The sequence below is a fragment of the Callithrix jacchus genome, chromosome 12 (genome assembly GCF_049354715.1).
Source record: "Callithrix jacchus isolate 240 chromosome 12, calJac240_pri, whole genome shotgun sequence".
Lineage (NCBI taxonomy): Eukaryota > Metazoa > Chordata > Mammalia > Primates > Cebidae > Callithrix > Callithrix jacchus.
Genome location: NC_133513.1, coordinates 124,404,998 through 124,431,368, shown reverse-complemented (window position 1 = coordinate 124,431,368; position 26,371 = coordinate 124,404,998). Strand labels below are relative to the sequence as shown.

Genomic DNA, 26,371 nt, shown 5'->3' with positions numbered 1-26,371 from the left:
TACTGGCCCTTTGTCCTTCTTGGGAAGGGCCTGTGTCCTGTTCACCCACAACCCATGTGGCCCAGTTCACAAGCCTTGGCCAATGGCATTTTAGATGGTACCCAGTATGGAAATAGATGGAGTCCAGGGAGCAGGCTGACATTACCAGAGGAGGCTTCTGACTGCCCTGACTGAGCACTGGGGATCCCAGAATGCGAGAGAGCAGTCTCCAGATGCCCACGCACCCAGCAACAGCACTCCCACCTTGGGCCCACCGGGCTGGGAGTGCTGAGAGCTGTCATGGTCTCACCCTGGTGATTGTCACCAGGTGAACAACAGCCAAGTCTTGGGCCTCCCCCTTTTGGGCTTGTTTCCTGAGTGTCGTTCTCCAAGAGGCTGAGTGCAGGGAGGAGTGACACACCTGCACACACAGGCACAGGAGAGAGATGCTGGGAGGTCAGACCAAGGAGTCCAGCGGTGCATGCATGTGTCCAGGTCCCTGGCCCCTGCAAACCCATCGTCAGCAGCATTCTTGATTTGGGATGAGAACTTTGTCACTGGACTTCAATCTAAGAACAAGGCACTGCCACCTTTCTGTGGAATGCACTATGTCTCCTGACCAGCTGGAATCCTCAGGGCCACTGTTTGTCTTTGATTGCTGAGGTTTTCCAAACGACTGTGACAAATGGAATGTTAATGACAATTGCTTTGGTCCAACAGATACAAGGACAGAGCGGGGCCGGGCGGCCCGCCCTCCTGCCCTGATGCTGCACGCACAGAGGAAGAGCCGGGCTGGGGACAAAGGAGATAAGGTCAGTTTCGGGGCTCGTGTGTGTGTTTTAAAGACTCAAAACCCTGGGTGTGGAGGTCCAGGGCCCAGGACACCCTCACGCCTCTTTCTACATGCTGTTTGTGAAGTGACTGCCATCTGCTGCGTGAAGCGGTGGGACCTGGCCCTGGAGGGCAGGGGGCCAGCCCTTGCTGGTCCTGCCAGACCTGGTCCGTGGCTCCCTGGGGGACTATGTTGGGATGCCCATTCCCAGAAGGAAGAGAAGACACACAGGTAGTCAGATTGCACAGACACCACTTAGGCAAGACGACAGCGCAGCCCACACACTCGTTCTAACTTCAGGTCTTTCTGTTTACTGGTTTGCCGAATGGCATTTTAAAGACTGGCCAGGACGGTGCATTTGAAGCATTTCAGGATTTTAATAGTACGGTCCTTCCTCTCAATAACCCGAGAGAGTTACTCTTATTACTCCACTTCGAAATCACAAATCACACTTAAATTGCTCTCACCTGGCAAATGCACTGAAGGCGCTGCTGGGACTCAGTTACTTGTCAACGTTCTCCTTGCTTCACCTCTAAGAGGCGTTTCTGTGCCTCGAGCCAGGCTGTGTGTTTTCTGCTCTGCCTGCTTTTCGCTCCATCTCTCCTCTGAGTTCTTCCGGGACGGAGTCGCCGTGCGGTTCACCTCTCCTCCCAGTCAACGGTGTGGATGTCAAATGGTGAAAATGGATCACAAACGTTAGTGCAAATTAAACTTTTGCCCCCTGAGGTATGATTTTTCCATAGGAGATTAACGTCCAAGCTGGAATTACCTATTAATTACAGGTAGCCTTTCTTGTGCCGTAAATAGCGACTTTATCACTGAGTTCTTTGAGTCTAATTCACTTTATGACTTCAGCGTGGAACAAGAGTTTTATACCATGATTAGCCGTTTTTATCACCAACAGGAAATCATAACCAGCCTGCATCTCATAGAGAGGACCTCGGTCATTAGCAGCAGAGAACCCCGACCTTGCCAGATTTACACATTAGTCCCCATCACAAATTACATGCCGCTCTATTTGCTTGAATAATTAGCTGAGGTAACCTACCACTCAGAGACGCCTCGTGGAGTTTCTGTCATTCAATTAACTCCGTCATGAAAGTCCCCCCTAGTTTTTCTAACTGGACTGGTAATATAAACTCCAGTCTTCTGTGTATTTTTGAGACAAGTGTTTCTGAACGCTCCCTGCAATGCCCATTATTTATCCCTCACCTTATTTTCTCACAAGAAACAAAGATTTTTCCTACTTACTAGAAAATCATAAAAAATTTATTCTTTTTTTTTTTTGAGACAAAGTTTCGCTCTTGTTACCCAGGCTGGAGTGCAATGGCGCGATCTCGGCTCACGGCAACCTCCGCCTCCTGGGTTCAGGCAATTCTCCTGCCTCAGCCTCCTAAGTAGCTGGGATCACAGGCACGCGCCACCATGCCCAGCTAATTTTTTGTATTTTTAGGAGAGACGGGGTTTCACCATGGTGACCAGGATGGTCTCGATCTCTTGACCTCATGATCCACCCGCCTCGGCCTCCCAAAGTGCTGGGATTACAGGCCTGAGCCACCATGCCCGGCCAAAAATTTTATTCTTAAACTTACAAACTTAAGGGTAATATTATAATGTACATTACAAATCATTTGCAAACTATCAAAAATGCCAGGATGGACACACGTGAAACAGATCACCCCTTCATTCCTGTAGTCCGTTGTGTGATGTTCAAGAACTTGCCCTTCCCAGGTTCACCCCCACGCAGGAGACTGTGTGGGACGTTTCTGGCCGAGTGCTTTTATCTCTGTGTGTCTTGTCCTTCCCTCTGGACTGGCATCTCTCAGCACTGGCCACTCATTCTGGATAACTCAGTCACCGAGACTCAGCTTCACTCTGTTTTCCAGGGTTCTACCAAACAGCCACATTAGACAGACTTACCAGTGTGGGCTTTATCTCATTGTGGTGTCTTACAGACACTGGAGACTCTTTTAACTTTTTATTATAATCTTATGCTTCTGTGCTTCCACAATGTAGACTTTCCTTCCTCAGCACCCTGTTTGAAAGCCAGCTGAGACAGCACAGCCCTCAGGGACCCACATGTGCTGGGCTTTGACATAGCACCCCCAGCCTCCTGCGCATGCGTGACGTAGCACTGGGGGCTCCCAAGAGGGCCTCCGGAGCACTGACTTCATTCAGGTTTGGTTGGTCAAGTGGTTAATCATCTTCCCACCTCCACTGCCTCATAAAGTAACAACATCAACGATGGGAGAAATGGAGGTTCTAAAATGTTAGGATGACTTTCAGGTTTTTTTTTAATGAATTGAGTGTTCTAATTGCACCTGACATTCTCAGCTCAGAACCAGGTTGCGGCTTTGAATAAGGCACTGGTATCTTTTAATCCCACCTAATTTTCCCAGCGAGAGAACATACTCTATCAGAGCATTCTAAGTTTGAGATTAAAACCATGGAAACAACTGGAAGAGGAAAAACGAAAAAAGTTTCTCACACTAGAATTTATTGTACTCCATGTGAATTCATTTCTTTCTTATAGCTTGCCAAAACTGTGGTGATACTTCCTTATTTTTCTCATTTCTCTTTGTGATATATGGTCCTACTGCTAAGAGTTTGGTTCTTTCTGCCCCGTGCTGGACAGAGATCTGCTGTCTGTCAGACATCAACACGGCTAAAGGATTTCATCTGGACCGTGGGCCTGTTTAACTTCGAGTTCTGATGGGCCATATTTTTAAAGTTCAAGCGATTTTAATTTTTCTCCAAATTCTAAACCTAATGACTACTGATCAAGTATCCCAAGCACAGTTCATTTTTCTCTCTTAATTTTAGGGCACAAATCTTCATTTTATTCTAGGTGATGAATTTTCAAACATTCTTATTTCTTAATGGAAACATGGACCCACTGAGCATCAGAATCGGAGACATCCCCAGGGTGTGAAACAGTTCCCATGAGCCCTGCCCCCAGCTGGATGCTGGGGAAAGGAGGGAGCCTGGGGAGGGATCAGACTCTATGGGACGGAGTCCTTATTTAGGAATATGGGTTTGCCGCTTCCTCCCACCTTAACGGACCAGGACGTGCCCACCCCAGCTTTGAGACCCTCTGCCACTAAATGCTGTTGGTTTCAGTGACTCCCACCACTGGGTCAGCTCATTTCTGGGGATGAAGCCAGTGAGATTTTCTGTCGCAAAGACGTCAGGCCTCAGATGCCCTCTCTTGGCTGCCTCTGACCATCTCTGCTTCTGGAAAAGCAGGCAGCTTAGACAACTTGGGACAATGAGGGGGTGCCTTTGTCCCAGTGATTCTGCCCAGTCTGCTGAGCCTCGACTCTGTGTTCCCAGCATAACCTCCCAGCAGCCGCTGCCGTGCTGAGCTCATTGTCTTGTGGCTACTGTAAGCAGGCCTGCCTGCAGGAGATTTGTCTCTACGGAAGAGTAGACAGTGACCCTTTCTTGCTTGTAATTGAAGATGAGAGTTTAAAATTAAAAGCCGCTCTCCCATCTCTTTCTGTTGAAAGGAGCCTCCACCGATGCTGGGGGGAGGAGAGGACAGCGCAGCCAGAGGCAACAGGCCGGTGGCCTCCACCCCAGTGCCCGGATCCCCCTGGTAAGACACCCCAAAGCCCAAGAGCCACTAGCAGTGGCTCTGTCTTGTCCTGGCGTTTGCCTGACGTCACCAAAGAGAGACTGCATGTTTCTCAGCCGTCCTGTGTTTTTAGAAAAAGGAACTTGTAACTCCTGGCAGGTATAATTCTGCACCGTGGTCACATTCTGCAGAAAGAAAAAATAGCATTTAAGTGCTGAGTTACCCTGGTCTGATCTATTTGTGAATATGTATGAAAATGGCAATGTGGCTGCACATCTGTCAGTGGAAGGCCGCGGCTGAGGTGAGTGTAGCAGGTCTTCCCTCCACTCCAAGAAGAATCGTCACCCAAGGACTGTTAATTAAAGGCGTGGCTGCTGTCTGTCCCGCTGCGTGGCTGCCTGCTCTTGGATCATGCCACACTCCAGACAACCCTCCACGAGGGAGCCACAGTCTTTGGTTTTTAAAAATGCCCTTTTATAATGGAGTCATTTGGAAGCAGAATAAAAGGTTATTACAGTAAGAATTAAGTTGAAAGCCATACGATGAGAGTGCAGCATACAGCTGGGAGGAACAGCTAATTTAAAGAACAGAAATAGCAATCGCTTGCTCAGCTAATGTGCCAGCCAGGCACAGACAGCAGCCGGCGAAGGAGCGCAGGGTCCCCCGGCCTCGCAGAGTCAGTGACCACGTCCCTGCTGACCGGGCCCTGACCCTCTGATTATCAGGGTGAACTTGGCTCCAGTCCGGACAGAGCGGCACCCCTGCCTGACACTCGATGGTCAGTGTCGGTGGCAGGCACTTGGCGCCTCCAGGCTTCCATCTGCAGCTGAAGCTCCCCTGCACCCTGGGGGCGCCTCGGGTAAGGCCTCCTTGTGCTAATATCATGATGTTTTCCGACGACTCATTCTCTGACCCTTACAATTTAACTCGATTCTGATGCCAACTACTGGGAGTCAGAGTCAAACCCCACAGGCCAGGACTCAGTCCCTCAGGCTGCCCTCCGCTTCAGACATCGGCTGCAAACGGGGTCCCCCGGCTGTCTGTATGTCTGCCCAGCTGACCACAGATGGGGGTCCCCATGACCTCCTCTCTACTTCGTGGTGATTTGCTAGAATACCTCGCAGAACTCAGGAAGTGCTTTACTTATGATTACAGCTATATGGTCAAGGATGCAATTCAGGAACCGCCAGTGGAAGCAGTGCTGGGGTGAGGCGTGGGCCTGACTGAGCTTCTGGGCCTCGCCAGAGCCGCCCTCCCCGTGCTGCAGTGTTCACCAGCCAGGAAGCATGGCGAACCTCGTTGTTTCAGGGTTTTAACAGAGATGTAACTGCATAGGCACGACTGATGAAATCATCAGCCCAGTGAGGGGGCTCAGAGGGGCTGCGACCCTCCAGGCACGTGGTTGGTGTCTCTGGAGACCAGCGCCCTTCCTGTAGCTACTCGAGGCTGAAGTCCCTTCATTTGTGCAGCCTCAGGCATGGTGAGGGACTTGGTAGGGATAACAAGGTGCTGTCATTGCTCAGGAAATTCTAAGGGTCCCGGGAGCTCTGTGTCGGGATATACATGCCTGTGCTGCCCAGTGATGGGTCTGTTCTGGAAATGCCTCCTCAGGCACCAGCATCCGGCATCCTTTCGTGCACAGCGCAGGCTGCGCTCACACAGGCCTGGTGGCACGGCCTCCTGCATGCCTGGGCCGCGCGGCATGGATGGTGGCTCCCAGGCTGCAGACCACCTCGCTGGCTACACTGCAGGCAGCTGTGAAGCTGTGGTGAGGATGGGTGTGTCTAAACACATCCAAACACAGAGAAGCTACCGTAACATTCGGTAATCTGATGGTGACATTCTGGTTTACAATCTGATGGTGACATTCGGTATTATAATCTGATGGTGACATTCAGGTTTATAATCTGACGGTGACATTTGGTACTGTGATCTGACGGTGACATTCGGGTTTATAATCTGATGGTGACATTCAGGTTTATAATCTGACAGTGACATTCGGGTTTATAATCTGACGGTGACATTCGGGTTTATAATCTGGCAGTGACATTCAGGTTTATAATCTGACAGTGACATTCAGGTTTATAATCTGACAGTGACATTTGGCATTGTGATCTGACGGTGACATTCGGGTTTATAATCTGACGGTGACATTCGGGTTTATAATCTGGCAGTGACATTCGGGTTTATAATGTGACAGTGACATTTGGTATTGTAATCTGATGGTGACATTTGGGTTCATAATCTGACGGTGACATTTGGGTTTATAATCTGGCAGTGACATTTGGGCTTATAATCTGATGGTGATATTTGGGTTTATAATCTGACGGTGACATTCAGGTTTATAATCTGGCAGTGACATTCGGGTTTATAATCTGACGGTGACATTTGGTATTGTTTGTGATCTGACGGTGACATTCGGGTTTATAATCTGACGGTGACATTTGTTATTGTTTGTGATCTGACGGTGACATTCGGGTTTATAATCTGACGGTGACATTTGGTATTGTTTGTGATCTGACGGTGACATTCGGGTTTATAATCTGACGGTGACATTTGGTATTGTTTGTGATCTGACGGTGACATTCGGGTTTATAATCTGACGGTGACATTTGGTATTGTAATCTGATGGTGACATTGTGACCTAACGGACCACCATAGGTGCTGTGGGTCTGTGGTTGAGGAAATGTCACTTTGTGGCACATAACTACGTGTACATTTTACGAGGCCGCAAACTCTGAAACGTCTCTGAGGCAGGCACACGGCAGCAGGTCGCATGGGGGTCTGGGAAAAGTTCCGGAGGATCCTGTGGAATCCTCACACAGCTCCCGCCAGGCCCCCTGGGGGGTTGCAGGTTTCCAGAAGACCTGAGCGTAAGCACCAGAGGCTTCGCAGTGCAGGCTGCGGCTTTCTTCCCCAGCGATACTGTGTTACCACGAGCGGTGCTTTGTGGGATCCAGTAAATCAGAACGGGTCCCTCCCTGGCTGCCGCACTCCCCTCCCTTGGTGCAGGTCCTTGCCTGTGAATTTTGAATAGGTGAGGGAGTCTGTTGATCGCTGCCATCACCGCAGCAGCAGATGCTCGGGCACGGGAGCAGAACCAGGGAGCTCGGCCCCTGCCCAGGCCGAGGACTTAGTGGGTCCTTATGGGTTTCTGAGGGTGGCAGCTAAGCCCAGTGTGCTTGCAGATGAGGGAATGAATGGGGGGTGCTGGGGATTAGATTAAGGATGGCTGGGGTCGGAGGGAGTGGCTGAGTGTCGGGCTACAGGCCTGAGGTGACGCGGGTGAGGGTTTGGGCCTGAGAGTACAAAGGAGGGTGGCCAAGGCCCCACGGCCCTACAGGCTTGCCTGGTCTGCAGTGACTGGTGCCACTATGGCAGAGGTCGAGTGCAGGTTCCTGGCCATGTCGTCTTTAACTTGCAAGCATGATGGAGAGAGGGGGTTCCCCAGGGAGCCCCAGGTGGGCACCTCCTCTGCTACAGGAGGAGCTAAATACCTGCGAGTGGATGGAAGCTTCGTGCTGGAGCACCCTGCTCACATCAGACCTAGGCCTGCTGCCGGGACCTGTGTGGTGTCACACCATAGAGGGACGGAGATGTGGCTGGTGCTGCACTGCATCTCTCATTTGGTGCCTTTAGGCTAACCTCAGCCCCACCTGAATGGAGAGAGCAAGGCTTGGTTGAGCAGCCACTGGAATGAGGATGTGAGTGTTGGCAGCCCTCCACCATACCTCAGAGGGCGGGTCTGCACTTACCCTTAACAGTGGGGGCACCCTTGCCATTGCAGTGTGAAGGGACCACTCCAGGTCCCAGCTTCCCCTGGGCCACTTGCTCTGTCAAGGAGGGCTTTGTGTGCCCTGCGGTGTGACGTCCTCACTAATCTCAGCATGACACAGGCAGACCTGGGGACAGCATACTCTCCTCACGCTGCAGCCCACATCCAGGAAAAGCTCTCTGCCATGGGGTGGGGTGGGGGTGGGTCTATGCCTGTTTCACTTGATTAGCGGGATCATCTGCTGCCATCTCATTTATAGGTAGTAGTCAGTCTTGCCCCCGAGGCAGCTGTGGCCTCATGGAGACACACTGGCAGCACCAGGGACAGCAGTGGGGCTGTCCTCTGTCTTATTTCCTTCACCCATTTGAAACAGCCCATGCTTAGAAAGGGCGTCCCTGATAGAGGATGTTTCAGAGACTGTGGCCGCCTTGAACTTTCTCCGAAGACCACAGGAGGTCTCAGCAGGAGCTTGGCAGAGCGTCCAGGACTAAAGAGGCATGCGGAATTGGGGAGGGTCCCAGCGACAGCTTCTGCCAGAGGCACAGCAGCCCTTCTCTGCCCAAATAGATGAGCTGCTCAGTCTCCATCTCAGCCATGGAATGCTGAGACTCAGGCCACGCCCACGCCCACACTGCTCTGTAAGGCCCCGGCATGTGTCTGGCAGGGCACACTGCGGTTTGCCTGTTGGCCCCGACCTGACAAAAGGGAGCCCTCTCCCCGGGGCACACTGCCCTTTTCCTGCTGAAACCCTGAACATGAGTGAGAAGGCGCCTGCAGAAGGTCGTCGTGTCCAAATATAAGGCAGGAAAAGGTCTTGTGCTTGGGGCTCCAGGCTGCAGTGGAAGTGGGTGGGAAGGATGGTGGCCGGGGCGGGTCTTAGAATGTCAATTCACGGTCACCTGGGGGACCACACGGGCACTGCCAGCTGAAACGGTGGTGGGGTGGGCAGGCAGGGCTGCGGAGGAAGTTCTGATGGCTCTCAGGTGACTCTCCGTCCTCTCCTGACCAAGGCCAGTGCTCGCTGCCTGTGCCTCGGGCAATCTCCTTCTGTCCGTCCCATGACGCTGCGTCCTCCCTGCCATGGTCCACTTGGTGGTCAGAGACCAGGCCCCCCACAGCCAGGCAGGGGTGATGGTCCAGGTGGCCAGCTCAGGTCAGATCCCAGAACGAGTCTATGAAAGTGTCAGGTCAGATCCCAGAACGAGTCTATGAAAGTGTCAGGTCAGATCCCAGAACGAGACCCTCTGTCTATGAACCCTCCTAAGGAAGCCTGGCTTCTAGAGGGTTCCACGTAGGTGGGGCCAGCCAAGCGGGCTGGGCTAAAGCAGGCTCGGAGGGAGTTCCTCCTGCGTATCTCAGAGCCGTCTGGGGGCAGCTGGAATTGCGATGCTGAGGAGATAAGGAGTTTGGAATCCACTCAGAACATCTGCAGCAAAAATCAAATGAGCCTGGCTCTTGGTTAATGTTTCCATGTAGTTATTAAATACATTTTGAATAAAACTGGGGCTGAGAAACGGAGTGTTTGAGGAGGCAGCAGAGTGGATACGCCCCCATCCCCTGTGCACAGTTTTCAGGAAGACACTCACTTTTAAAGGTGAAACTCCTCCAGCGCTTTTCTGATTTGCATCTGCTCTTGGGAAAGCATCTGAGAAAGCAATAAGGTGCTGGAAACTGGTTTAAACGTGATGAGAGCAGAAGGGTGATGTTTCTTCCGTTCCCTGCAGGAGTCGGTGCTCCCTGCTGGAGCTCAGTGAATCCGTAAGGAATGCCACCAGCCGACGGGCGCCGTCCTTAGCGATTCTTACCTAGGTGGGAGTCTCTCTGCTGCTCTCCCTGCCGGGAGGCAGCCAGATGCAGAGCCTCCTTGAAAGTATTAATGTAATGCTAAGTGCTTGAGAAATGCAAAATCAATACCCTGACGGGGAATAAAAGTGAAGAAGGAGCCATCTACTCACTCTTGTCTAACTGCCTGGGCCAGGTTAGCCACTAAAAATGATGCCGAAGTTCAGAGTCACTTCTGCAGCCGACTCTGCCATCTGGAACCCTGTTCAGCTTTACGCAGCTGGGGAGTTTCAAGGGTGCTATGTCCCAGGCGTGGTATTCTGAGGAGGATAAAGGAAATGAAGACAGTGCATTTGCCTTCTTTCATGCAGGATGAAATCCTAGCCTCCTCTAGGGAAGACAGACCTTGTGGCATGGAATAGCAGCAATGAAACTTGAATTATTTATTTTTTCAAATCTTCTTCTTTAACACGTGTTAACACTAGAATCGCATTATTTTAGTCTCCCTAGGAATTTCTGTCTTCTTTTTTTGTCATTTGGCTTTAGACACAAGTAGTAATTTTGAGGGAATTAAACCACTCCCACTTATTGGGAGGTGTTAAAATGTTTTTGGGGTGTTGATGACATGGGAACATTTTAACAGTAATTCCTCATGAAGTATAAAATCCATAGCTTTCGGCTTAAGCAGCAATAAAAGTCAAAAAGAATGATAAATCAGCATCTTAAAATTATTTAGAAGATTACAGATTTACAAGAAATTAGCTACTTTTATGAAATTAAAAATGTATATATTAAATACTGGTTTTAACATTATATTATTTCCAAAAAAAATTTAAATTGCCACAGTGCAAGCTGTATGTCATGGTCTGTTGGTAGCACAGATCAAAGTCATTTTTTAAATGACTTGGGAGGATAGGAACGTGCGCTTTGGGTAAGACGAGACACGTTGCACCCATCAGCAAGTTGGCAGTTTCAGAAGGCACCACTTTCTAGCAAAGCTGATTCGTGCTTTATCCTTAGAGGCAAAAGTAGTGAAAAGGTAAGAGGTACGGCGCATTATCAGAGTGAATGTGCTGCATCCTCTGACGTTAGTGTGTCTAGCCCCGAAGCCAGCGGCTGATTCTGCATTTCTGCCTTGGAGAGGTGAGAGGTGTGGGCAGACACCAGCCGAGGGGTGTGATTTCTGAGCTGTGGTAGGTGTGAGCATCTTTCAAATGGCTCTTTGTATTTTGAAATTCCAGTGACACGCCTTGGTTCTCCTGATGCTTTGCCAACGACTTGTCCTTAATTCTGACTTCATTTGCTATTTCAGTACTTGTTGGTAACATCTTTTTTTATTAGTTCATAATTATTTATTGGGCATGACATTTAGAAAAGTGTTTCTCTGGATTTTCTAAATACAGGTATTGAACATGTTTGGCTTAAAAAAAAATTAGTCTCAAAATCATGTTCTGAGATGAAGTTGGCAGAACTTTTCTAAAACGAAAGAGCAAGTTTCCCAACACATAACGCATTTGGACGATGTTCAGACGGAAGGGTGATTAGAAATCACGGTTATTAACAGAGATGTGTCGGTTTCGCCCTTCCTTGACTTGCAATTGCTCTGGCTAAGCTGAGGGACGACATATCAGTCTTTGAATATGTAGTACTGAAGATAAACCAAATGTCACTTCAGTCCTTTTGCATAATTGAGTCTTTTATTATGTCAGAGAAGGGACAGGAGGAGTCACTTGTCGGGGAGGGGACTCTAATGTTGAATTAAATGTCAATGTGGTTTAGTGAGCAGGGAGGAGTCGGTGGGGAAGCTGCCATTTAGCTCCCAATTGAAAGACCATGGAGGGAGTGGCCCCTGGAGTCGGGGGTGAGCCATGGGCTGTGCCACCTCCAGTTCCCTCTGGTCTGATTGTCACGGGTCCCCAGGCCACCCTGCTTTCATCCCCGGGCAGCCACTGCCTCCAGGATGTGCTGTCGGCCCCCGCCTGCATTGGGCACGTAGCAATTCTACACATCTTAGATGGGAGGAAGATCATAAATTGGATAAGCCCCTGGGGTTCAAGGAAAGCCAGGACTGTGATGGGTACAGGAGCAGGGTGGCATCCCTCTGAGCTCTGTAAAGACAGACTCTCCGGGACCCCTCTGCCCGGGTGAAGCCCAGCTCTCTGCAGAAACCTGTGTTCTCAGAGGCTGCCTGGGCCAGGAGCTGCCCTCCAGGCAAGCCTCGGGGCCGGGGCGGGGGGTTGCATCTGTGCTGTGAGGCTGGGCAGAGCTGGCTGGGCCCTGGGTGGCCTAGGCTCACCCTAGCCAGGGAATGGTCTTTCCCTGCTGAAATAACTAAAGATGGATTGATAAAATCTTTTAAGAATTATGCCAAAAAGTCAACCGTGATGCCTTCAGGAGCACCAACACCTGAGCCCAGGGCGACAGAAGCTCTGTTTTCAGCCAAGTCAACCGTGATGCCTTCAGGAGCACCGACACCTGAGCCCAGGGCGACGGGAGCTCTGTTTTCAGCCAAGAAGCCTTCGCTGTTGGGGCAGCATGGGGACGTCCCACCTGCTTGTCCGCCGCCTCCCTTCCGCTCTCTCCCTGGTGCTCTTTCCTGGCATCTTTTTTACCTCAAAGGAGGAAGGAGGGGGAGCCGTGCTCTTGGGAGGCCGAGGTCGTACCCCCAGGCTCCCGGACTCTCACCGGGCAAAGGAGCAGCGGCCAGTGCCTGGACGACCTTCTGCCTACAACATCACTAGCCCGACTGGCTTTCGAGAAAGGACAGCAAGACTGCCCACGGCCTGAAGCTGAGAGGCCACACACCCACGTGGCAGGCGCTCAGCCCAGGCGGCCCTGCAGTGTTAGAACAGCATGCCTGTGAGCAGCCATGGCCAGACACAGCTGGGCTGGAGAACCTGCTCAGGACGAAAGGAAGACAGGAGGAAGGTGTCCACATGCTCCTCCTGGAGTCCTTATGAGCCCTAGTACCTCATTCCACTGCCAGGTGGATGGGCCTGGGCCACTCAGGTCAGCCTCTTGCCAGAGACAAAACCCCAGCGAAGGCGCTGGGGTGGGGGTGGGACGAGGAGAGGGAGAGAAGATGGCAATGGGTGCTGGGCATGGTCTTCACTCTGAGAGCTCAGCCCCAGTGGTCTGGCCTCAGGAGTGTGTGTGGCTCTGTCCATCCCCCAGCACACACCTGGAGCAGGGCACTCAGGGACGTAAGACGAATGAAGACAGGCATCCACAGGAGTCACTGTGTGGGGGGACTGGAAGAGGCGCACACCTTCCCCGCCAGCTAGCTGATTCTGAAACTTGGGGTCCTGCTTTTTGCAGGATGAGTGTGGGAATCCTTTCACACAACAAAGCAACAACCCAGGGTTCGTTCGATGAAACCCAGATCTTCCTGTATTGCAGCTGCTCGGTGTGGATGTGCTGTACCACACTTAAATAACTGAGGCACTAACCATATCCTCTGGGATACGGAGGCAGGTAAGAGAGAAGAGGGAACATAGCAGGTGTCCAGAAATTACACAGTGTGATTAAACAAGGGGCGCACATACGTATTACCTAGAATGGGCATAAGATGGTTCATAAAATTAATTCTGCGTGTTACAGCTGGCTCCATCTAGTGGAAGCCAACCATGACGAAAGGATGGGTGGATTTCTCCTGGGGAACTGCATTTATTTACCGACTACCAGCTCTGGTTCAACTCCATGCATTTCCCCAGGGCTCAGGAGCTGGGCTTTTTGTGGCCTGGGCATAAATGTGTGGCATGTTAATTGCCATTGCTTCACCATGTCCTGGGTGTAATCTCTTACCAAGTCCTAGTCAGCTCCACCCCTCCCTGGCATGAGAAGGTGGGTGATGCTGAGTTAGGGAATTGATAGCTGTTTCCCCACACTTTGGGGCACTCCAGGGTGCTGTCTGCTCCCGGGCCTCTCTGCACCTGAGAACCAGGGACTTAGAGTCAGCACATCCCAAGGCATTTACGAGAAAGGCTGGCCTAGGATCTAGAAGGAATTTGGCTGAGTAAATATAAATCCCCACATATGAAGCCTCTTTCTTGTTCATAGCAAAGCTTGTAGGGCAGCTGGAAAATCCCTCAGAAAGTCGATAAGAAAATGACGGGGCCAGTGGATAGGGCCGCCTGGGGCCTTCCACCAGGACTCTGGAATGCAGGTTTCCAGCATCTCAGTGCATTCAGTCCTCTAGGGAAAGAGCACACAGGACTTAGGCTCAGCAGCCCAGCAGAGGAGCAAGGAAACCCAGCTTCCTCACACTGCCCTGGCCTTTGGTGAACATGCTTTGGTTTTCCATGGAAACTAGGACCCCCTGGGAAATTCAGGTGGGTCCTGCTGCCCCAGCTGGAGATGAGTCTAGGCCAGGCAGCCCCGCCCTTTCCTCCCTCTGCTGGAGGAAGCCACGTGCCCAGCATCCTCACATACCACTCAGCCTAGTGTCTGGAGAGCCTTCAGTGGGACCATCAGTTCTGCTGCCTCTTCCTGGACCCACCAGCACTGACGCCTGCTTGGCCCTCCTGAATGAATTTGTCTGCCCACACCTGATATGGTTTGGCTCTGTGTCCCCTCCCAAATCTCACCTCGAATTATAATCCCCATAATCCCGATGTCGAGGGCAGGACCAGGTGGAGGTAATTGAATCATGGGGGCAGTTTCCCCCATGCTGTTCTCATGATAGTGAGTGAGTTCTCACAGATCTGATGGTTTTATAAGCCTCTGACGTTTCCCATGCTGGCGCTCATTCTCTCTCCTGCCGCCCTGTGAAGAGGTGCATTTCGCCATGATTGTAAGTTTCCTGAGGCCTTCCCAGCCGTGTGGAACTCTAAGTCAATCAAACCTCTTTTCTTTATAAATTACCCAGTCTTGGGTATTTCTTTATAGCAATGTGAGTAGGGACTAATACAGCAAATTCTTACCAGGAGTGGGGTGTTGCTATACGGATACCTGAAAATGTGGAAGCAACTTTGGAACTGGGTAACAGGAAGAGATTGGAACAGTTTGGAGGGCTCAGAAGAAGACTGGAAGATGTGGGAAAGTTTGTAACTTCCTAGAGACTTGGAGGGCTCAAAAGACAGGAAGATGTGGGAAAGTTTGGAACTTTCTAGGGACTTGTTGAATGGCTTTGACCAAAACGCTGGTACGGGTATAAACAATGAAGTCCAGGCTGAAGTGGTCTCAGATGGAGATGAGGTGCTTCTTGGGAACTGGAGTACAGTTCGCTCTTGCTGTGCTTTAGCAGAGACTGGAGACTTTTTGCCCCGGCCCTAGAGATCTGTGGAACTTTGAACTTGAGAGAGATGATTTAGGGTATCTGACAGAAGAAATTTCTAAGTGGCAAAGCATTCAAGAAAAGGAAGAGCATAAACGTTTGGAAAATTTGCAGCCTGACCATGTGCTAGAAAAGAGAAACCCATTGTCTGGGGAGAAATTTAAGCAAGCTGCAGAAATTTATATAAATGTCAAGGAACCAAATGTTAATCACCAAGCCAATGGAGAAAATGTCTCCAGGGCATGTCAGAGAACTTCATGGCAAATCCTGACATTACAGACCTGGAGGCCTAGGAGGAAACAATTGTTTCTGTGGGTGCAGGGTCCCCCTACTCTGTGCAGCCCTGGGGCAAGGTGCCCTGCATCCTAGCTGCTTCAGCTTCAGCCATGGTGAAAAGGGGCAAAGGTACATCTCAGGCCATTGCTTCAGAGGGTGCAAGCCCCAAGCCTTGGTGGCTTCCATGTGGTGTTAAGCCTGTGGGTGCACAGAAGTCAAGAACTGAGGTTTGGGAACCTCCTAGATTTCAGAGGAAGTATGGAAATGCCTGGATGTCCAGGAAAAAGTTGGCTGCAGGTGCGGAGCCCTCATAGAGAAGCTCTGCTAGGGCAGTGAAGAAGGGATTTTCATGTGGGGTCAGAGCTCTCATACAGAGTCCCTACTGGGGCACTGCCTAGTGGAGCTGTGAAAAGAGGGCCACTGTCCTTCAGAACGCAGAATGGTAGATTTACCTACAGCTTGCCCCATGCACCTGGAAAAGCCGCAGTCACTCAACACCAGCCCATGAAAACAGCCATAAGGGGCTTTACACTGCAAAGCCACAGGGGAAGAGCTACCCAAGCCCATAGGAGCACACCTCCTTCATCAGCATGACCTGGATTTCAACCATGGAGTCAAATGAGATCATTTTGGAACTTTGAGGCTTAATGACTGTCCAGTTGGATTTTGGATTTGCGTGGGGCCTATAGCCTGTTTGTTTTGGGCAATTTCTCCCATTTGGTATAGGAGCATTTATCCGATGCCTGTACCCCCATTGTATCTCGGAAATAACTAATTTTTCATTTTATAGTCTCACAGGTAGAAAGGATTTGCCTTGTCTCGGATGAGACTTTGGAGTTGGAATTTTGGGTTAATGCTGGAATGATTTAAGACTTTGGGGGACTGTTGGGAAGGCATGATTGGTTTTGAAATGTGAAAGGGACGTGAGATTTGGGAGAGACTGGTGGTGGAATATGATGGCTCTGTGTCCACACCCAAATCTCACCTCGAATTGTAATCCCCATCATCCCCACATGTCGAGGGCAGGACCAGGTGGAGGTGATGGAATCATAGAATGGTTTGCCCCATGCTGTTCTCAGGATAGTGAGTGAGTTTTCATGAGATCTGATGGTTTCATAAGTGTCTGGCACTTCCCCTGCTGGCACTCATTCTCCCTTCTGCTACCTGTGAAGAGGCGCCTTCCTCCATGATTGTAAGTTTCCTGAGGCCTCCCCAGCTATGCAGAACTGTGAATCAATTACACCTCTTTTCTTTGTAAACTGCTCAGTCTCAGGTATACCCTTCTAGCAATGTGAAAACAGACTCATATAGCCACTGACCTGCCCTCAGCCTAGCACAGGGTGACAGGAGAGCCACATGTGCTGTCAGGGCCCACAGTTGACATCCTGTTTTCCTTAAACTCTGCAGCAGGCAGAACAGAGCTCTTGCTGGTCCCTGCCAGGCAATGGGTCATCCTCTCACCTCTGGGGGAGCTTCTTCTTCCCCCAGTCCTCCAGCCCTCACCTGGCTGAGGGCTGAGGGCTGGCTCCTGGACATTCAGGAAAGCTGGTGATTTCTCAGCTTAGGAAAGCTCCCCAAGCCTGTGGGAGGTTTGGGGTCAAATGAGGCCAGCCCTCCCTTGGGCTCTGAGGGCTTGGAAAAAACATCCAAGCAATACTGTTAGAAATGGGCCCTCCTGCTGCCAGGTGCTTCAGGCTTGGAGCTGCCTTCCCAGCCACCATCCAGTCACAGAAGCTTCTGAAGCCCATGTGGAGCCAGAGCTGTCCCTGCTCTGTCCTGACACATGGGTGTGGGACGTGCAGCATGAGGAGGCAGACTCAGGGTTGCCCTCACTCCCTGCACCCCCGCTGGCCTCAGAGTCTCATCAATGACTCTAGCTGCACTCCTTGGAAGAAAGCTGCGTGAAGACAGAGCCCACTGTCGCAGCAGTAAAACCATGACCTCCTACCCATTCCCAAAGGGCCCATGCGTCGTGGGGAGCTAATGATAGACTCTGCGTATGGCCCACTCTCTCACAGCTCCACCCGGGAAGTGTGCCATCACCAGGTCTGCGTCTGGAGGGAAGGAGTTAGTCCCTGTCCTGGGCTTATGTTCCCCACTGGCCCATGCTGTCTGCAGAGTTCATGCAGTAGCTGAATTGTACACAATTCACACCACAGTGTGATTACCTTCAGCTTTAGGCTCAATAAAAACTTCCTGCACCATAAATGCACACCCACAGCCTCCCTGCAGGTCCCAGAGGTCAGGTGTCTCCAGCCTGGGCTTGCTGGGGGCGAGGGTCTGCCCGACATGAGAGCAGGAAGGGTCGGCTCCCTGGGCATGGAGTCTGTCGCAGTTGAGCAGCCTCATCTTCCCGCCTCCAGCATGGCCCTGGACAGCACCCCATGGGCCCGTGAGCCTGCCTTTCCCAAGGGCAGGGCCTGGCATGGCAGTGTGACACATTTTGGTCCATTTCCATAATGGAAGACTGTCCAGATAAAGCAAATTCCCGTTCCGTCCCCTACCTGAAGGGCTGAGGGCATGAGGCCACCAGGGAGAGGAGGCGACCTTCTCAAGGTCACCCAGCAGGTCAAAGGCAGGGCTAGAGCTGGAGACTTTGCCAGGCAGAAGGGCAGGTCATATTCTGCCACGCGATGAGCAGGCCAGCTGTGGCCAAGGCCTCTAGGCACAGCACTTGGGGTTCATATCAAGGCTCCCAGATGTGGCACTCAGGGCAGAGGGTCCTGGAGCCCAGTTATTTGTCTCCCACAGACTCAAGGCTCCAGTGACACATGTGGATTCTCTTATAGTCAGGAGGGTCAGAAGTCTGACACAGGTCTCACTGGGCTAAAGTCAAGGTGTGGGCAGGGCTGGAGCCTCTGGGGAGATTCATTTCCCTGCCTTTTCCATCTTCCTGAGGTCCCTGCAAACTGGAGCTCACAATTCCTTCCTCAACCCTCAAGGCCAGGCATCTTCTGATCTCTCTTCCTCTCTCTCTGTGTGCAATTGTGTCTCTGTGTGTCTGTTTATGTGTGTGTCTATGTGTTTGTCTCTGTGTGTATATGTGTGTGCATGTGTGTCTCTTTCTGTGTATGTGTCTCTGTGTATGTGTGTGTGCATGTGTGTCTCTGTGTGTCTGTCTCTGTGTGTCTGTATGTGTCTGTCTGTATGCATCTGTGTGTGTCTTATGTGTGTCTGTGTTCATCTGTGTCTCTGTATGTGTCTGTCTGTATCTGTGTGTGTCTCTGTATGTATGTGTCTCTCTGTGTGTATATGTGTGTGCACGTGTGTCTCTGTGTGTATATGTCTCTGTGTTTATGTGCATGTCTGTGTGTAGGTATATATGTGTGCATGTGTGTCTCTGTGTGTCTGTGTGTGTTTGCCTGTGTGTGTGTGTGTGAGAGAGAAGGAGAGATCTTAGCCTCTATCCTTCTATCTCCTCCTCTCTGATCTTCCCACCTTCCTCTTAGAAGGACCGTTGTAATTACATCTGGGGTCACTTGAATGATCCAGGCTATTCCCCATCTCAGGACCCTAATCTCATGTGCACAGATCCCTTTGTGCACATAAGATGATCACATCATTTTGGCTCCCACACTCAGGAACACGGCTGGACTGAGTAGTGGACATGGCACACGTTCTCAGGGTCATTGCTGGGAAGGGTCCTGGTCTGCCCAGGGTTCCCAGGCTCTGAGCCCTCTGTCCAGCCCATGGAACATGCCTGGCTGAGTAAAGCGTGAAGTGGTTTTCTCCATGCAAAATAGAGTGGCTTCTACTGGCATGAATCCACACTTCCTCCAGAATTTGTATGAGGCTGGCCGAGGTGAGGCGTAAGTGGGCTGTCGGGGCCCAGGCAGTGGCCGACAGTACCCACAATAGGTCGGGGGACTCCTCAGAGGGAAGTCAATAGCTGGGGGGGGGTATGTGGGCTGCACATGTGGGCAGTTCCCACCCACTCATTTCTGCACATCTGAGAAGTCCCAGGAGACTTGTGGAGGCCAAGGGACCTTCTGAGGTCACTGCGGGAAGCCGGAGCCTTGCCCCAGTGGACCCTCCTGGGAGGTCCAGACCTGGAAGGGGCCTCGGTCCCAGCCCAGGCCTCATTCTTTAGCACCCTGAGACCACTGAAAGGATAACCTCAGAGCCCAGCCCGGCCTCGCTGTTCTTTGTCTGCTGCGCTCGCTCGTGGGGACAGTGCGGGTTCAGAGGAGAGAGCCCTCCGTGCACCTCCCCGCCGCAGGCTCCCGGCCCCACATTCCCTAAGGAGGGGCTTTTTTCTTTTCCTTCCCTCTCTTTATTTTTCTTCATTCTTTTTTTTTTTTAAATCTTTTCTGGTAATCTTTCACGGATAAGGGGTTTAAAAATAGCACATGGTTCCTTTTAGATACCTTCAGTTTCCCCATATGAAAATACAGATCTTCATTATTTCCTCATCCACAAATGAGCAGGACACCAGGGCTGCAGTTGCTCCTTTTCACTCTGCTTCTGCTGGAGGGTCATGAGCTGGGCCGTGTGCATCGCTCGATGGCCACACAGAGCTCCACCGGGGAAGTGTAGGGAGGCTTTCTCCAAATCACCCCATTCCCGGAACCGGGGCCAGAGGTGCCCCAGAGCGCTCGGCGTCTGGAATGGCATTTCACTGCAGCAGAGACTGCTGGTGGGCTGGAGAGCGCGCTGCCCGTGTGCGACCTTGGCTTCTCTGCATGTTGGTGTTCTGACTGGTCCAAGGCAGGGGATGAGACTGTCCACCTGTTAATCAAATGAGATAAAACACGAGTCAGCTCTGCAAGGCGCCCTGAAAAGGCGGGTGTCGTCTTTAGCATTCCTGCTGCCCAGAAACAAGCTTTGCACCTGCGTTGTTTGTCCCGAGGGGGTTTTTCAGTGAGAGCTCATGCTAACGACTTTCTAATTAAGTGTCTCCCAGAGTGACTGAGTTGAGTTTCTCCACTCAAACAGGTGTGTGGTCTGGACGGGCGATGACCGGGTTTTCTTCTTCAACCCGACGATGCACCTGTCTGTCTGGGAGAAGCCCATGGACCTGAAGGACCGCGGCGACCTCAACAGGATCATTGAGGACCCGCCCCACAAGCGCAAGCTGGAGGCGCCAGCAAGTAACTAAGCCCTGGGTTATTCACACCTACTCTGAAGTGTTTACGCTGTTTATTTCTAATGAACGTAAAATGAAAGCATGTTTCTTCTTGGTTATGTTGGAAATTGACTGTTAAGGAGTCCTGTGCATGATTGTAGAATTTAGTAATCAAGTTTTTATGGCACTTCCTGCAGAAACCTTGGTCCTTCCAAGGGGTCTGCTCTGGCCGTCTTTTTGCTTCACGTAAGGTGATTAATGCAGAGAAGGCCGTTCATTCCATCGGCCCTCGAAGCTCCCATCCAGCATCACTGTTAGCCAGCATCTTACTCTTCTTCCAAATGTCTTATGAATGCCACTTGCAAGGCCAGATGTACACAGATGGGAGTGTATTTTCTTCCACCTCACATCCACTTTAGACCTTTGCACTGCATCGATCTGCTGTTGTGTTTGGATGGATGGCTCCATTCGATAAAACCCTGGTCGCGGAGGGGGGAAGGGATTCTCTTCAGCTGTAGAGAGATGGGGTGCTTGGCAGAGAAGGCTGTTTCTGACAACGTGCCTGTAAATCTTGTTTCACCAAGAATCAGAGAGGAACTTTGAGCATTTTCACAAAGGATCTTTTCTGATTCGATCTGATGCATATTTTAGTAGCTGCAGGGTCGGGAAAGCCCTCCTCCCTGAGCGTGTGGATTCACAGGCTTGCCTCCGCTGCAGACATCTGAGAGCAGGGACTCCCTGCCCGCCTGAGAGGCAGAGACGCCTGGCTGCAAGGCCCAGCCCGTGAAACGGGAGCTCCACTCTTTGTTTTAGTTTTGTGTGGTGCTTTGTTGGGTTCCTGGCGTTTTTTTCTTTCCACATCCTTGAGGGCTACATTAGACGATGCCAGTTCACACTTTGTGTCAGATCCGGAGGTGTTTAGAAGTCAGTATCATAAAAGTGTTATCAGCACGTTTAACCATGTAAAAGTGTTAGCAGCACGTTGAACCGTGCTAAGAGACGTGGTACTAGTCTTTTAAGATCGAGACATCACACGTTTAATATGTTTACTCCACTTAAAATAATGACAGCATTCTCCAGAGACTCCGAATCAACCGAAGCTGGGAAAAGCAAAGTCTCCGAGGAGCATGTGTGACTGAGTCTGTGAAATGCTGCTGTATTTAGGGGCAGTGGAGACTGAATTTGGTGACTGTGTTTCCTCCTTTGAGTAGGTCACATTCATCATTAAAAGGGGCCTTGTACATCCTGAAAGAATGATTTAAAACCATCACGGAGAACACCCTCTCCAGGGGCTTACTCGCAGACAGGAGGATGGTGCAGCATTTAGGGAAATCATGGCGCCCTCTGATCCCATGAGAAACGTGAAGGCACAGTTTGTCCTCACGGTGATTTTATGTGCTTGGCAAAGGCAGATCACGCAGGCAGATTCCTCACTGCTTTCTTTATCCTGTGTTCTTGTACATAATTGGGTGCTGTTTCATTTTCCCCCCAAAGAATTGGTCATAATGAGAAAGAAATGAACTTATTAAAGGCAGTGCATAGTTGCTCGCTCATTTCTGTTGTTTGGACCAAATCAGGTCAGGTCTGAAAAGAGGCAGGGAGGCGTGTACAGACATCCCACTGGGCCACCTGCTGTCTCCTGGCTGCCAGGACGGTGGGTGGACCGCAGGGGCCTGGATTACCTGGCTCCTAGCTGGATGCTCCATTTCCTTCCACTAACAAGGATCTCATTTTATCCGAAACGCAGAGAGTTAAGGTTTTACAACCAGAAACACCTGACTAATTTAGATTTAACATGTTGTGGCATTTTGTCTGACACCCATTTTATTAGGGTAGACAAGTACCCTGCTGAGATGGACACAGATTACAAAACTACATATACTTATAAAATGATTTTTAATCTTACTTCCTTCCCCATATAAAAAGAAGAGGAGATTTGGCTTCAACTAGTCTTTTTTTTTTATTCAACCTGAATCTTAAGGATATGCAAAGGACTTCATTCCTCACCTTCCGGTTGCCAGGGTAGGATTGATGTTTACGAGCACGACTTCTAACTTCCTGAAATGCGCCGGAGAGCTTTGCAGAAACAATGAGGACAGGAGGTGTTTCTGGAGGATTAATCCCGGATCAGAGAGCAGAGCTGACGACCTGTAGCCATCAGCAGTGGCGCACACTCCCTGGCTGGGCGTTCACTGGGGCTCCTCGGGGGTATTCAACCCCACTCTGATCACAAGCTCTCGGGGGGATGTCTCTGGGTGGAGAGTTTTGTTTTTCACATTTTGTTCAACTATCACTCGTTGTAGGTTTGAATATATTAATACCTATTTGTAGCCTGAAATGGGACAATTAAGCATTTTGGTCAACACTCATTCTTTGGCCGGGCGCGGTGGCTCAAGCCTGTAATCCCAGCACTTTGGGAGGCCGAGGCGGGTGGATCACGAGGTCAAGAGATCGAGACCATCTTGGTCAACATGGTGAAACCCTGTCTCTACTAAAAATGCAAAAAATTAGCTGGGCATGGTGGCGCGTGCCTGTAATCCCAGCTACTCAAGAGGCTGAGGCGGGAGAATTGCCTGAACCCAGGAGGCGGAGGTTGCGGTGAGCCGAGATCGCGCCATTGCACTCCAGCCTGGGTGACAAGTGCAAAACTCCATCTCAAAAAACAAAAACACTCATTCTTTTTAAAGACGAGTGAAGTCAGGAGTGCTGAGACATCCGTCATTCCACAGAAAAGGAGAGAGTCTGCTCTTCATTCTGTTAACATTGCTGAGGGATTCGAGTGGAGTCTTGAATTATTTTCTAATTACCTTGCAGTGCATGCAGAATTTTTACAGCTGCAGTAGCTGTGCTGTCAGTTGAGAATAAATGCCGGTAGAACTGAGGGAAAATGAGAAGGTCCAGGCTGCCCCCCAGTCCCAGCCGTCCCATGCCGTGTGGTTCTCGGGTGCGGATCTTACGCACACTTCTGTTTGGAGGGTACTCGCTGTTGCGTTCCCACCCGCTCCCCGTTCTTCAGGCCTGTCAGAGGCACGGTTCTCTCACTGTCTTCACCTGTGGCAGCTGAACCCTCTGTTGCTAGTGATGGCAGAACCCCCCCACCCCCCGCCATCTGGCTGTGTACCTTCAGCCCACCACCTTGGCCCCCTCTGCCTGCCCTGACCACGGGGCCACCTGTGGCTTCACTGGGACATTTGGTGCAGCCAGGTGGGAAGTTTTGGAGATGGGGCCCTAGGGTCTTCCCCTGGGGTGGAGGGGAGGAGGCCGGGGAGAGAGAGGGAATACAAACCCTGGCCTCTTTCCCGTCCAGCCTGGCTATCTCCTGTTAGTAACTCCCAGGGGTCGAGGAGGACCAGGAGCCCAGGGGAAAGAACTGAAAAGGGGCCTTCTCACTGCCTTGGGGAGGGGAGGGCCCCCTGGAGGGACCCTGAGTGTACAGCCCCCATACCTTGTTCAGTTGACTCCCCGCCTCGGCCCCATGAAGAGGCCATCAGCACTGGAGACACCTCGCTGCTCTAACAAATTATCAGCACGGGGCCGACAATCACATGAGGGGATGATCTTACAGTTCTAGGGGGCAGATGTCCAGCAGAGCCTGGCTGGCATCAGCAGGACTGTGTTCTTTCTAGGGGCTCGAGGGGTGAAGCCACTGTTGTCCTCTTCCAGCTTCTAGAGGCTGCCTGGTTTCCTTGACTCGTGGCTCCCTCGTTTATCTTCATGCCTTTCTCTTCTCTCTCTGGCTCTGGCCCTTTTGCCTCCCCCTTCCACTCTGAAGGACCCCTGTGATTTGTGGGGCCACCTGGATTACACAGAATGGTCTCCGGCCTCAAGGGGAGTGGCTTAGCAGCCTCCGTCTCCTTGGCCAGGTAGCCCAGCGTATGCACAGCTTCCAGGATTCGGATGTGGGCATTGCTTCGGAATAGTGGGGGGCATTATTCTGCAGCCCACGCCTGCTTTACAGAAGAGAGGATTTTAAAAAGGAGCTTAGCTGACTTGCCCAGGATCACACCTCTACTGAGTGGGGAGTGGGGATTGGCGCCCCTGCGGGTCTGACGCCAGATCCCAGGGCCTCCTGGCTGGGCCCCTGTGAGCCTGTGATGACACAGGTGACTCCTTGTACCTGCTCACAAGACAGCAGCTGCAGCAGGGAGATGGCACTCAACTCTCTCCCTCCCTGGCCGGCAGGAGAGATGACATGACCTTCGCTGGGCTTCAGCTGCTCTGTAAATGCTGTAGCCATGTATATTCAAGGCCAGTGTAAATGGACGATGACATTCATTTCACCACGTCGGATGTAAAATTGTCCTGTGGGCAAACACAGCTGTGACTGGTGAATGGGTCGTTTTCCCACACATTGTTTGTCCCGGCAGACTGTTCACACTGGCTGTACCTCACCAGGGGCCCAGGCGGCCAGGGCTCTCAGGGGGACCCAGGGAGGCTGAAAACACAGATGCTGGAACCCTGGAGGGTGGAGAGCTAGTGTGGGGCTCTCTCCATGAGGACTCAGGGCGACGTGGGACGCTCTGCCCACCCAGAACTCACTTGCCCCAGGCACTCTGGGAAGAATCCTGGCCTTCATATCATGTCAGCCTCTGCTGGCCTCCAGGGCCTGAGCCACCTTTTTGCACAGTGAATGAACTGGGTGGCTTGTTTGCTAAGCTCCATTTAGTGCCCACTTTGGTCAGTCTCGTAACATGATGCCAGGTTGAAGCAGGTAAGCTGGGCAGGTGTCTCTTCCCTGCAGAATCCCGAGTTGACTGCAGGAAGCAGAGTGTGAGGCTGGAGCTCACAGGGCAGCCTGCGGAAGGGAAGGAGCAAGCTGGGCTGAGTGGGCGCTGAGAGAGTCTCTGGGACACTGACCACACTCACCCTTCAGCTTGCTGTGTTTGGCCTCACCTGGGAGGCTGGGTGGGCAGGGGCTGAGCTAGGTTTCTGGGTGTACAGGATGTGGGGTGACTCAGCGCAGCAGCCAGGGGCTTTTCCCTGAGGCAGGGTCATTCACACTGGACCCCAGGAGGCAGGGCAGGGAGGCAAAGGGTGTGCTTTGAGCTCTAAGGCAGGAGGAAGAAGGCGTACCTGAGGCTGAGCTGCGAGATTGGAGAGTGAGGCTCACCTGCCTGGGGACAGTGAGCCTGGAGGCCCGGGAGGCTGGGGAAATCCTGTATTGCCACAGCACCTGTGGTGTGGCATTTCCAAGTGACCGTGGAGAGACTGCCCATGTGGTTATCCACCAAATCCAGGACTTCCTCCCTGAGTTTCAGCTGGGAGCCCAGGCCTAGCAAAGCAAAGCGACTGTGTCAGGTCTGTCTCCTAACGGGCAGTTCAGAAATCTGCCCAGCTCTGCTGTGGCTCTTCCTACCGCTGAGACTTCACAGCCATCACATTTCTCTCATACAGAGGACCCAATCTAGGAATACAGACGAGTCCAGTTTTGGCATCTGTGGGCACCTGGCTGGACCTGCTGGTGGAGTGGGGTGGGTCCGACCAGCCCCTGCGCAGCCACACCCACCACCTCTCCTGGCAGGAGCTCAGCCCCACAGGCCCTGCTGTCCTGAGCCGTGTGCCTCGCCCTCTCTGCCAGTGGGGTGGGGGTGTCGGCTCCTGTTCCACATCTTGTGCTGGTGCCGCCCTTGTCTGCCTCTTGGGCACCCTGGCACAGCTGCCTGCCTGTGGATGACTTCCGGCCCAGCCCCTGCCAGACGCCCTCCAGGGTCCCAGCCCATGCAGGAGGACCCCCCCGCACTGTCCCCCCCTTTGTGCCCAAGAAAGCCCCAGTCCCGGGAGATCGCTGACTTTTCCACGTAGATGCTGAG

At 51.8% G+C, this 26,371-nt stretch overlaps 1 protein-coding gene across 1 annotated transcript in view; it reads left to right on the top strand.

Moving 5' to 3' along the window:
* The window catches only part of TCERG1L (transcription elongation regulator 1 like), a 225,301-nt gene that overhangs the window by 153,229 nt on the left and 45,701 nt on the right, over nt 1-26,371 (top strand). Inside the window, exons 5-7 of the mRNA XM_017963285.4 lie at nt 700-791; nt 4,321-4,409; nt 20,432-20,586. Coding sequence (XP_017818774.4) covers nt 700-791; nt 4,321-4,409; nt 20,432-20,586 — 336 coding nt within the window. The remainder of the gene's footprint in view (nt 1-699; nt 792-4,320; nt 4,410-20,431; nt 20,587-26,371) is intronic.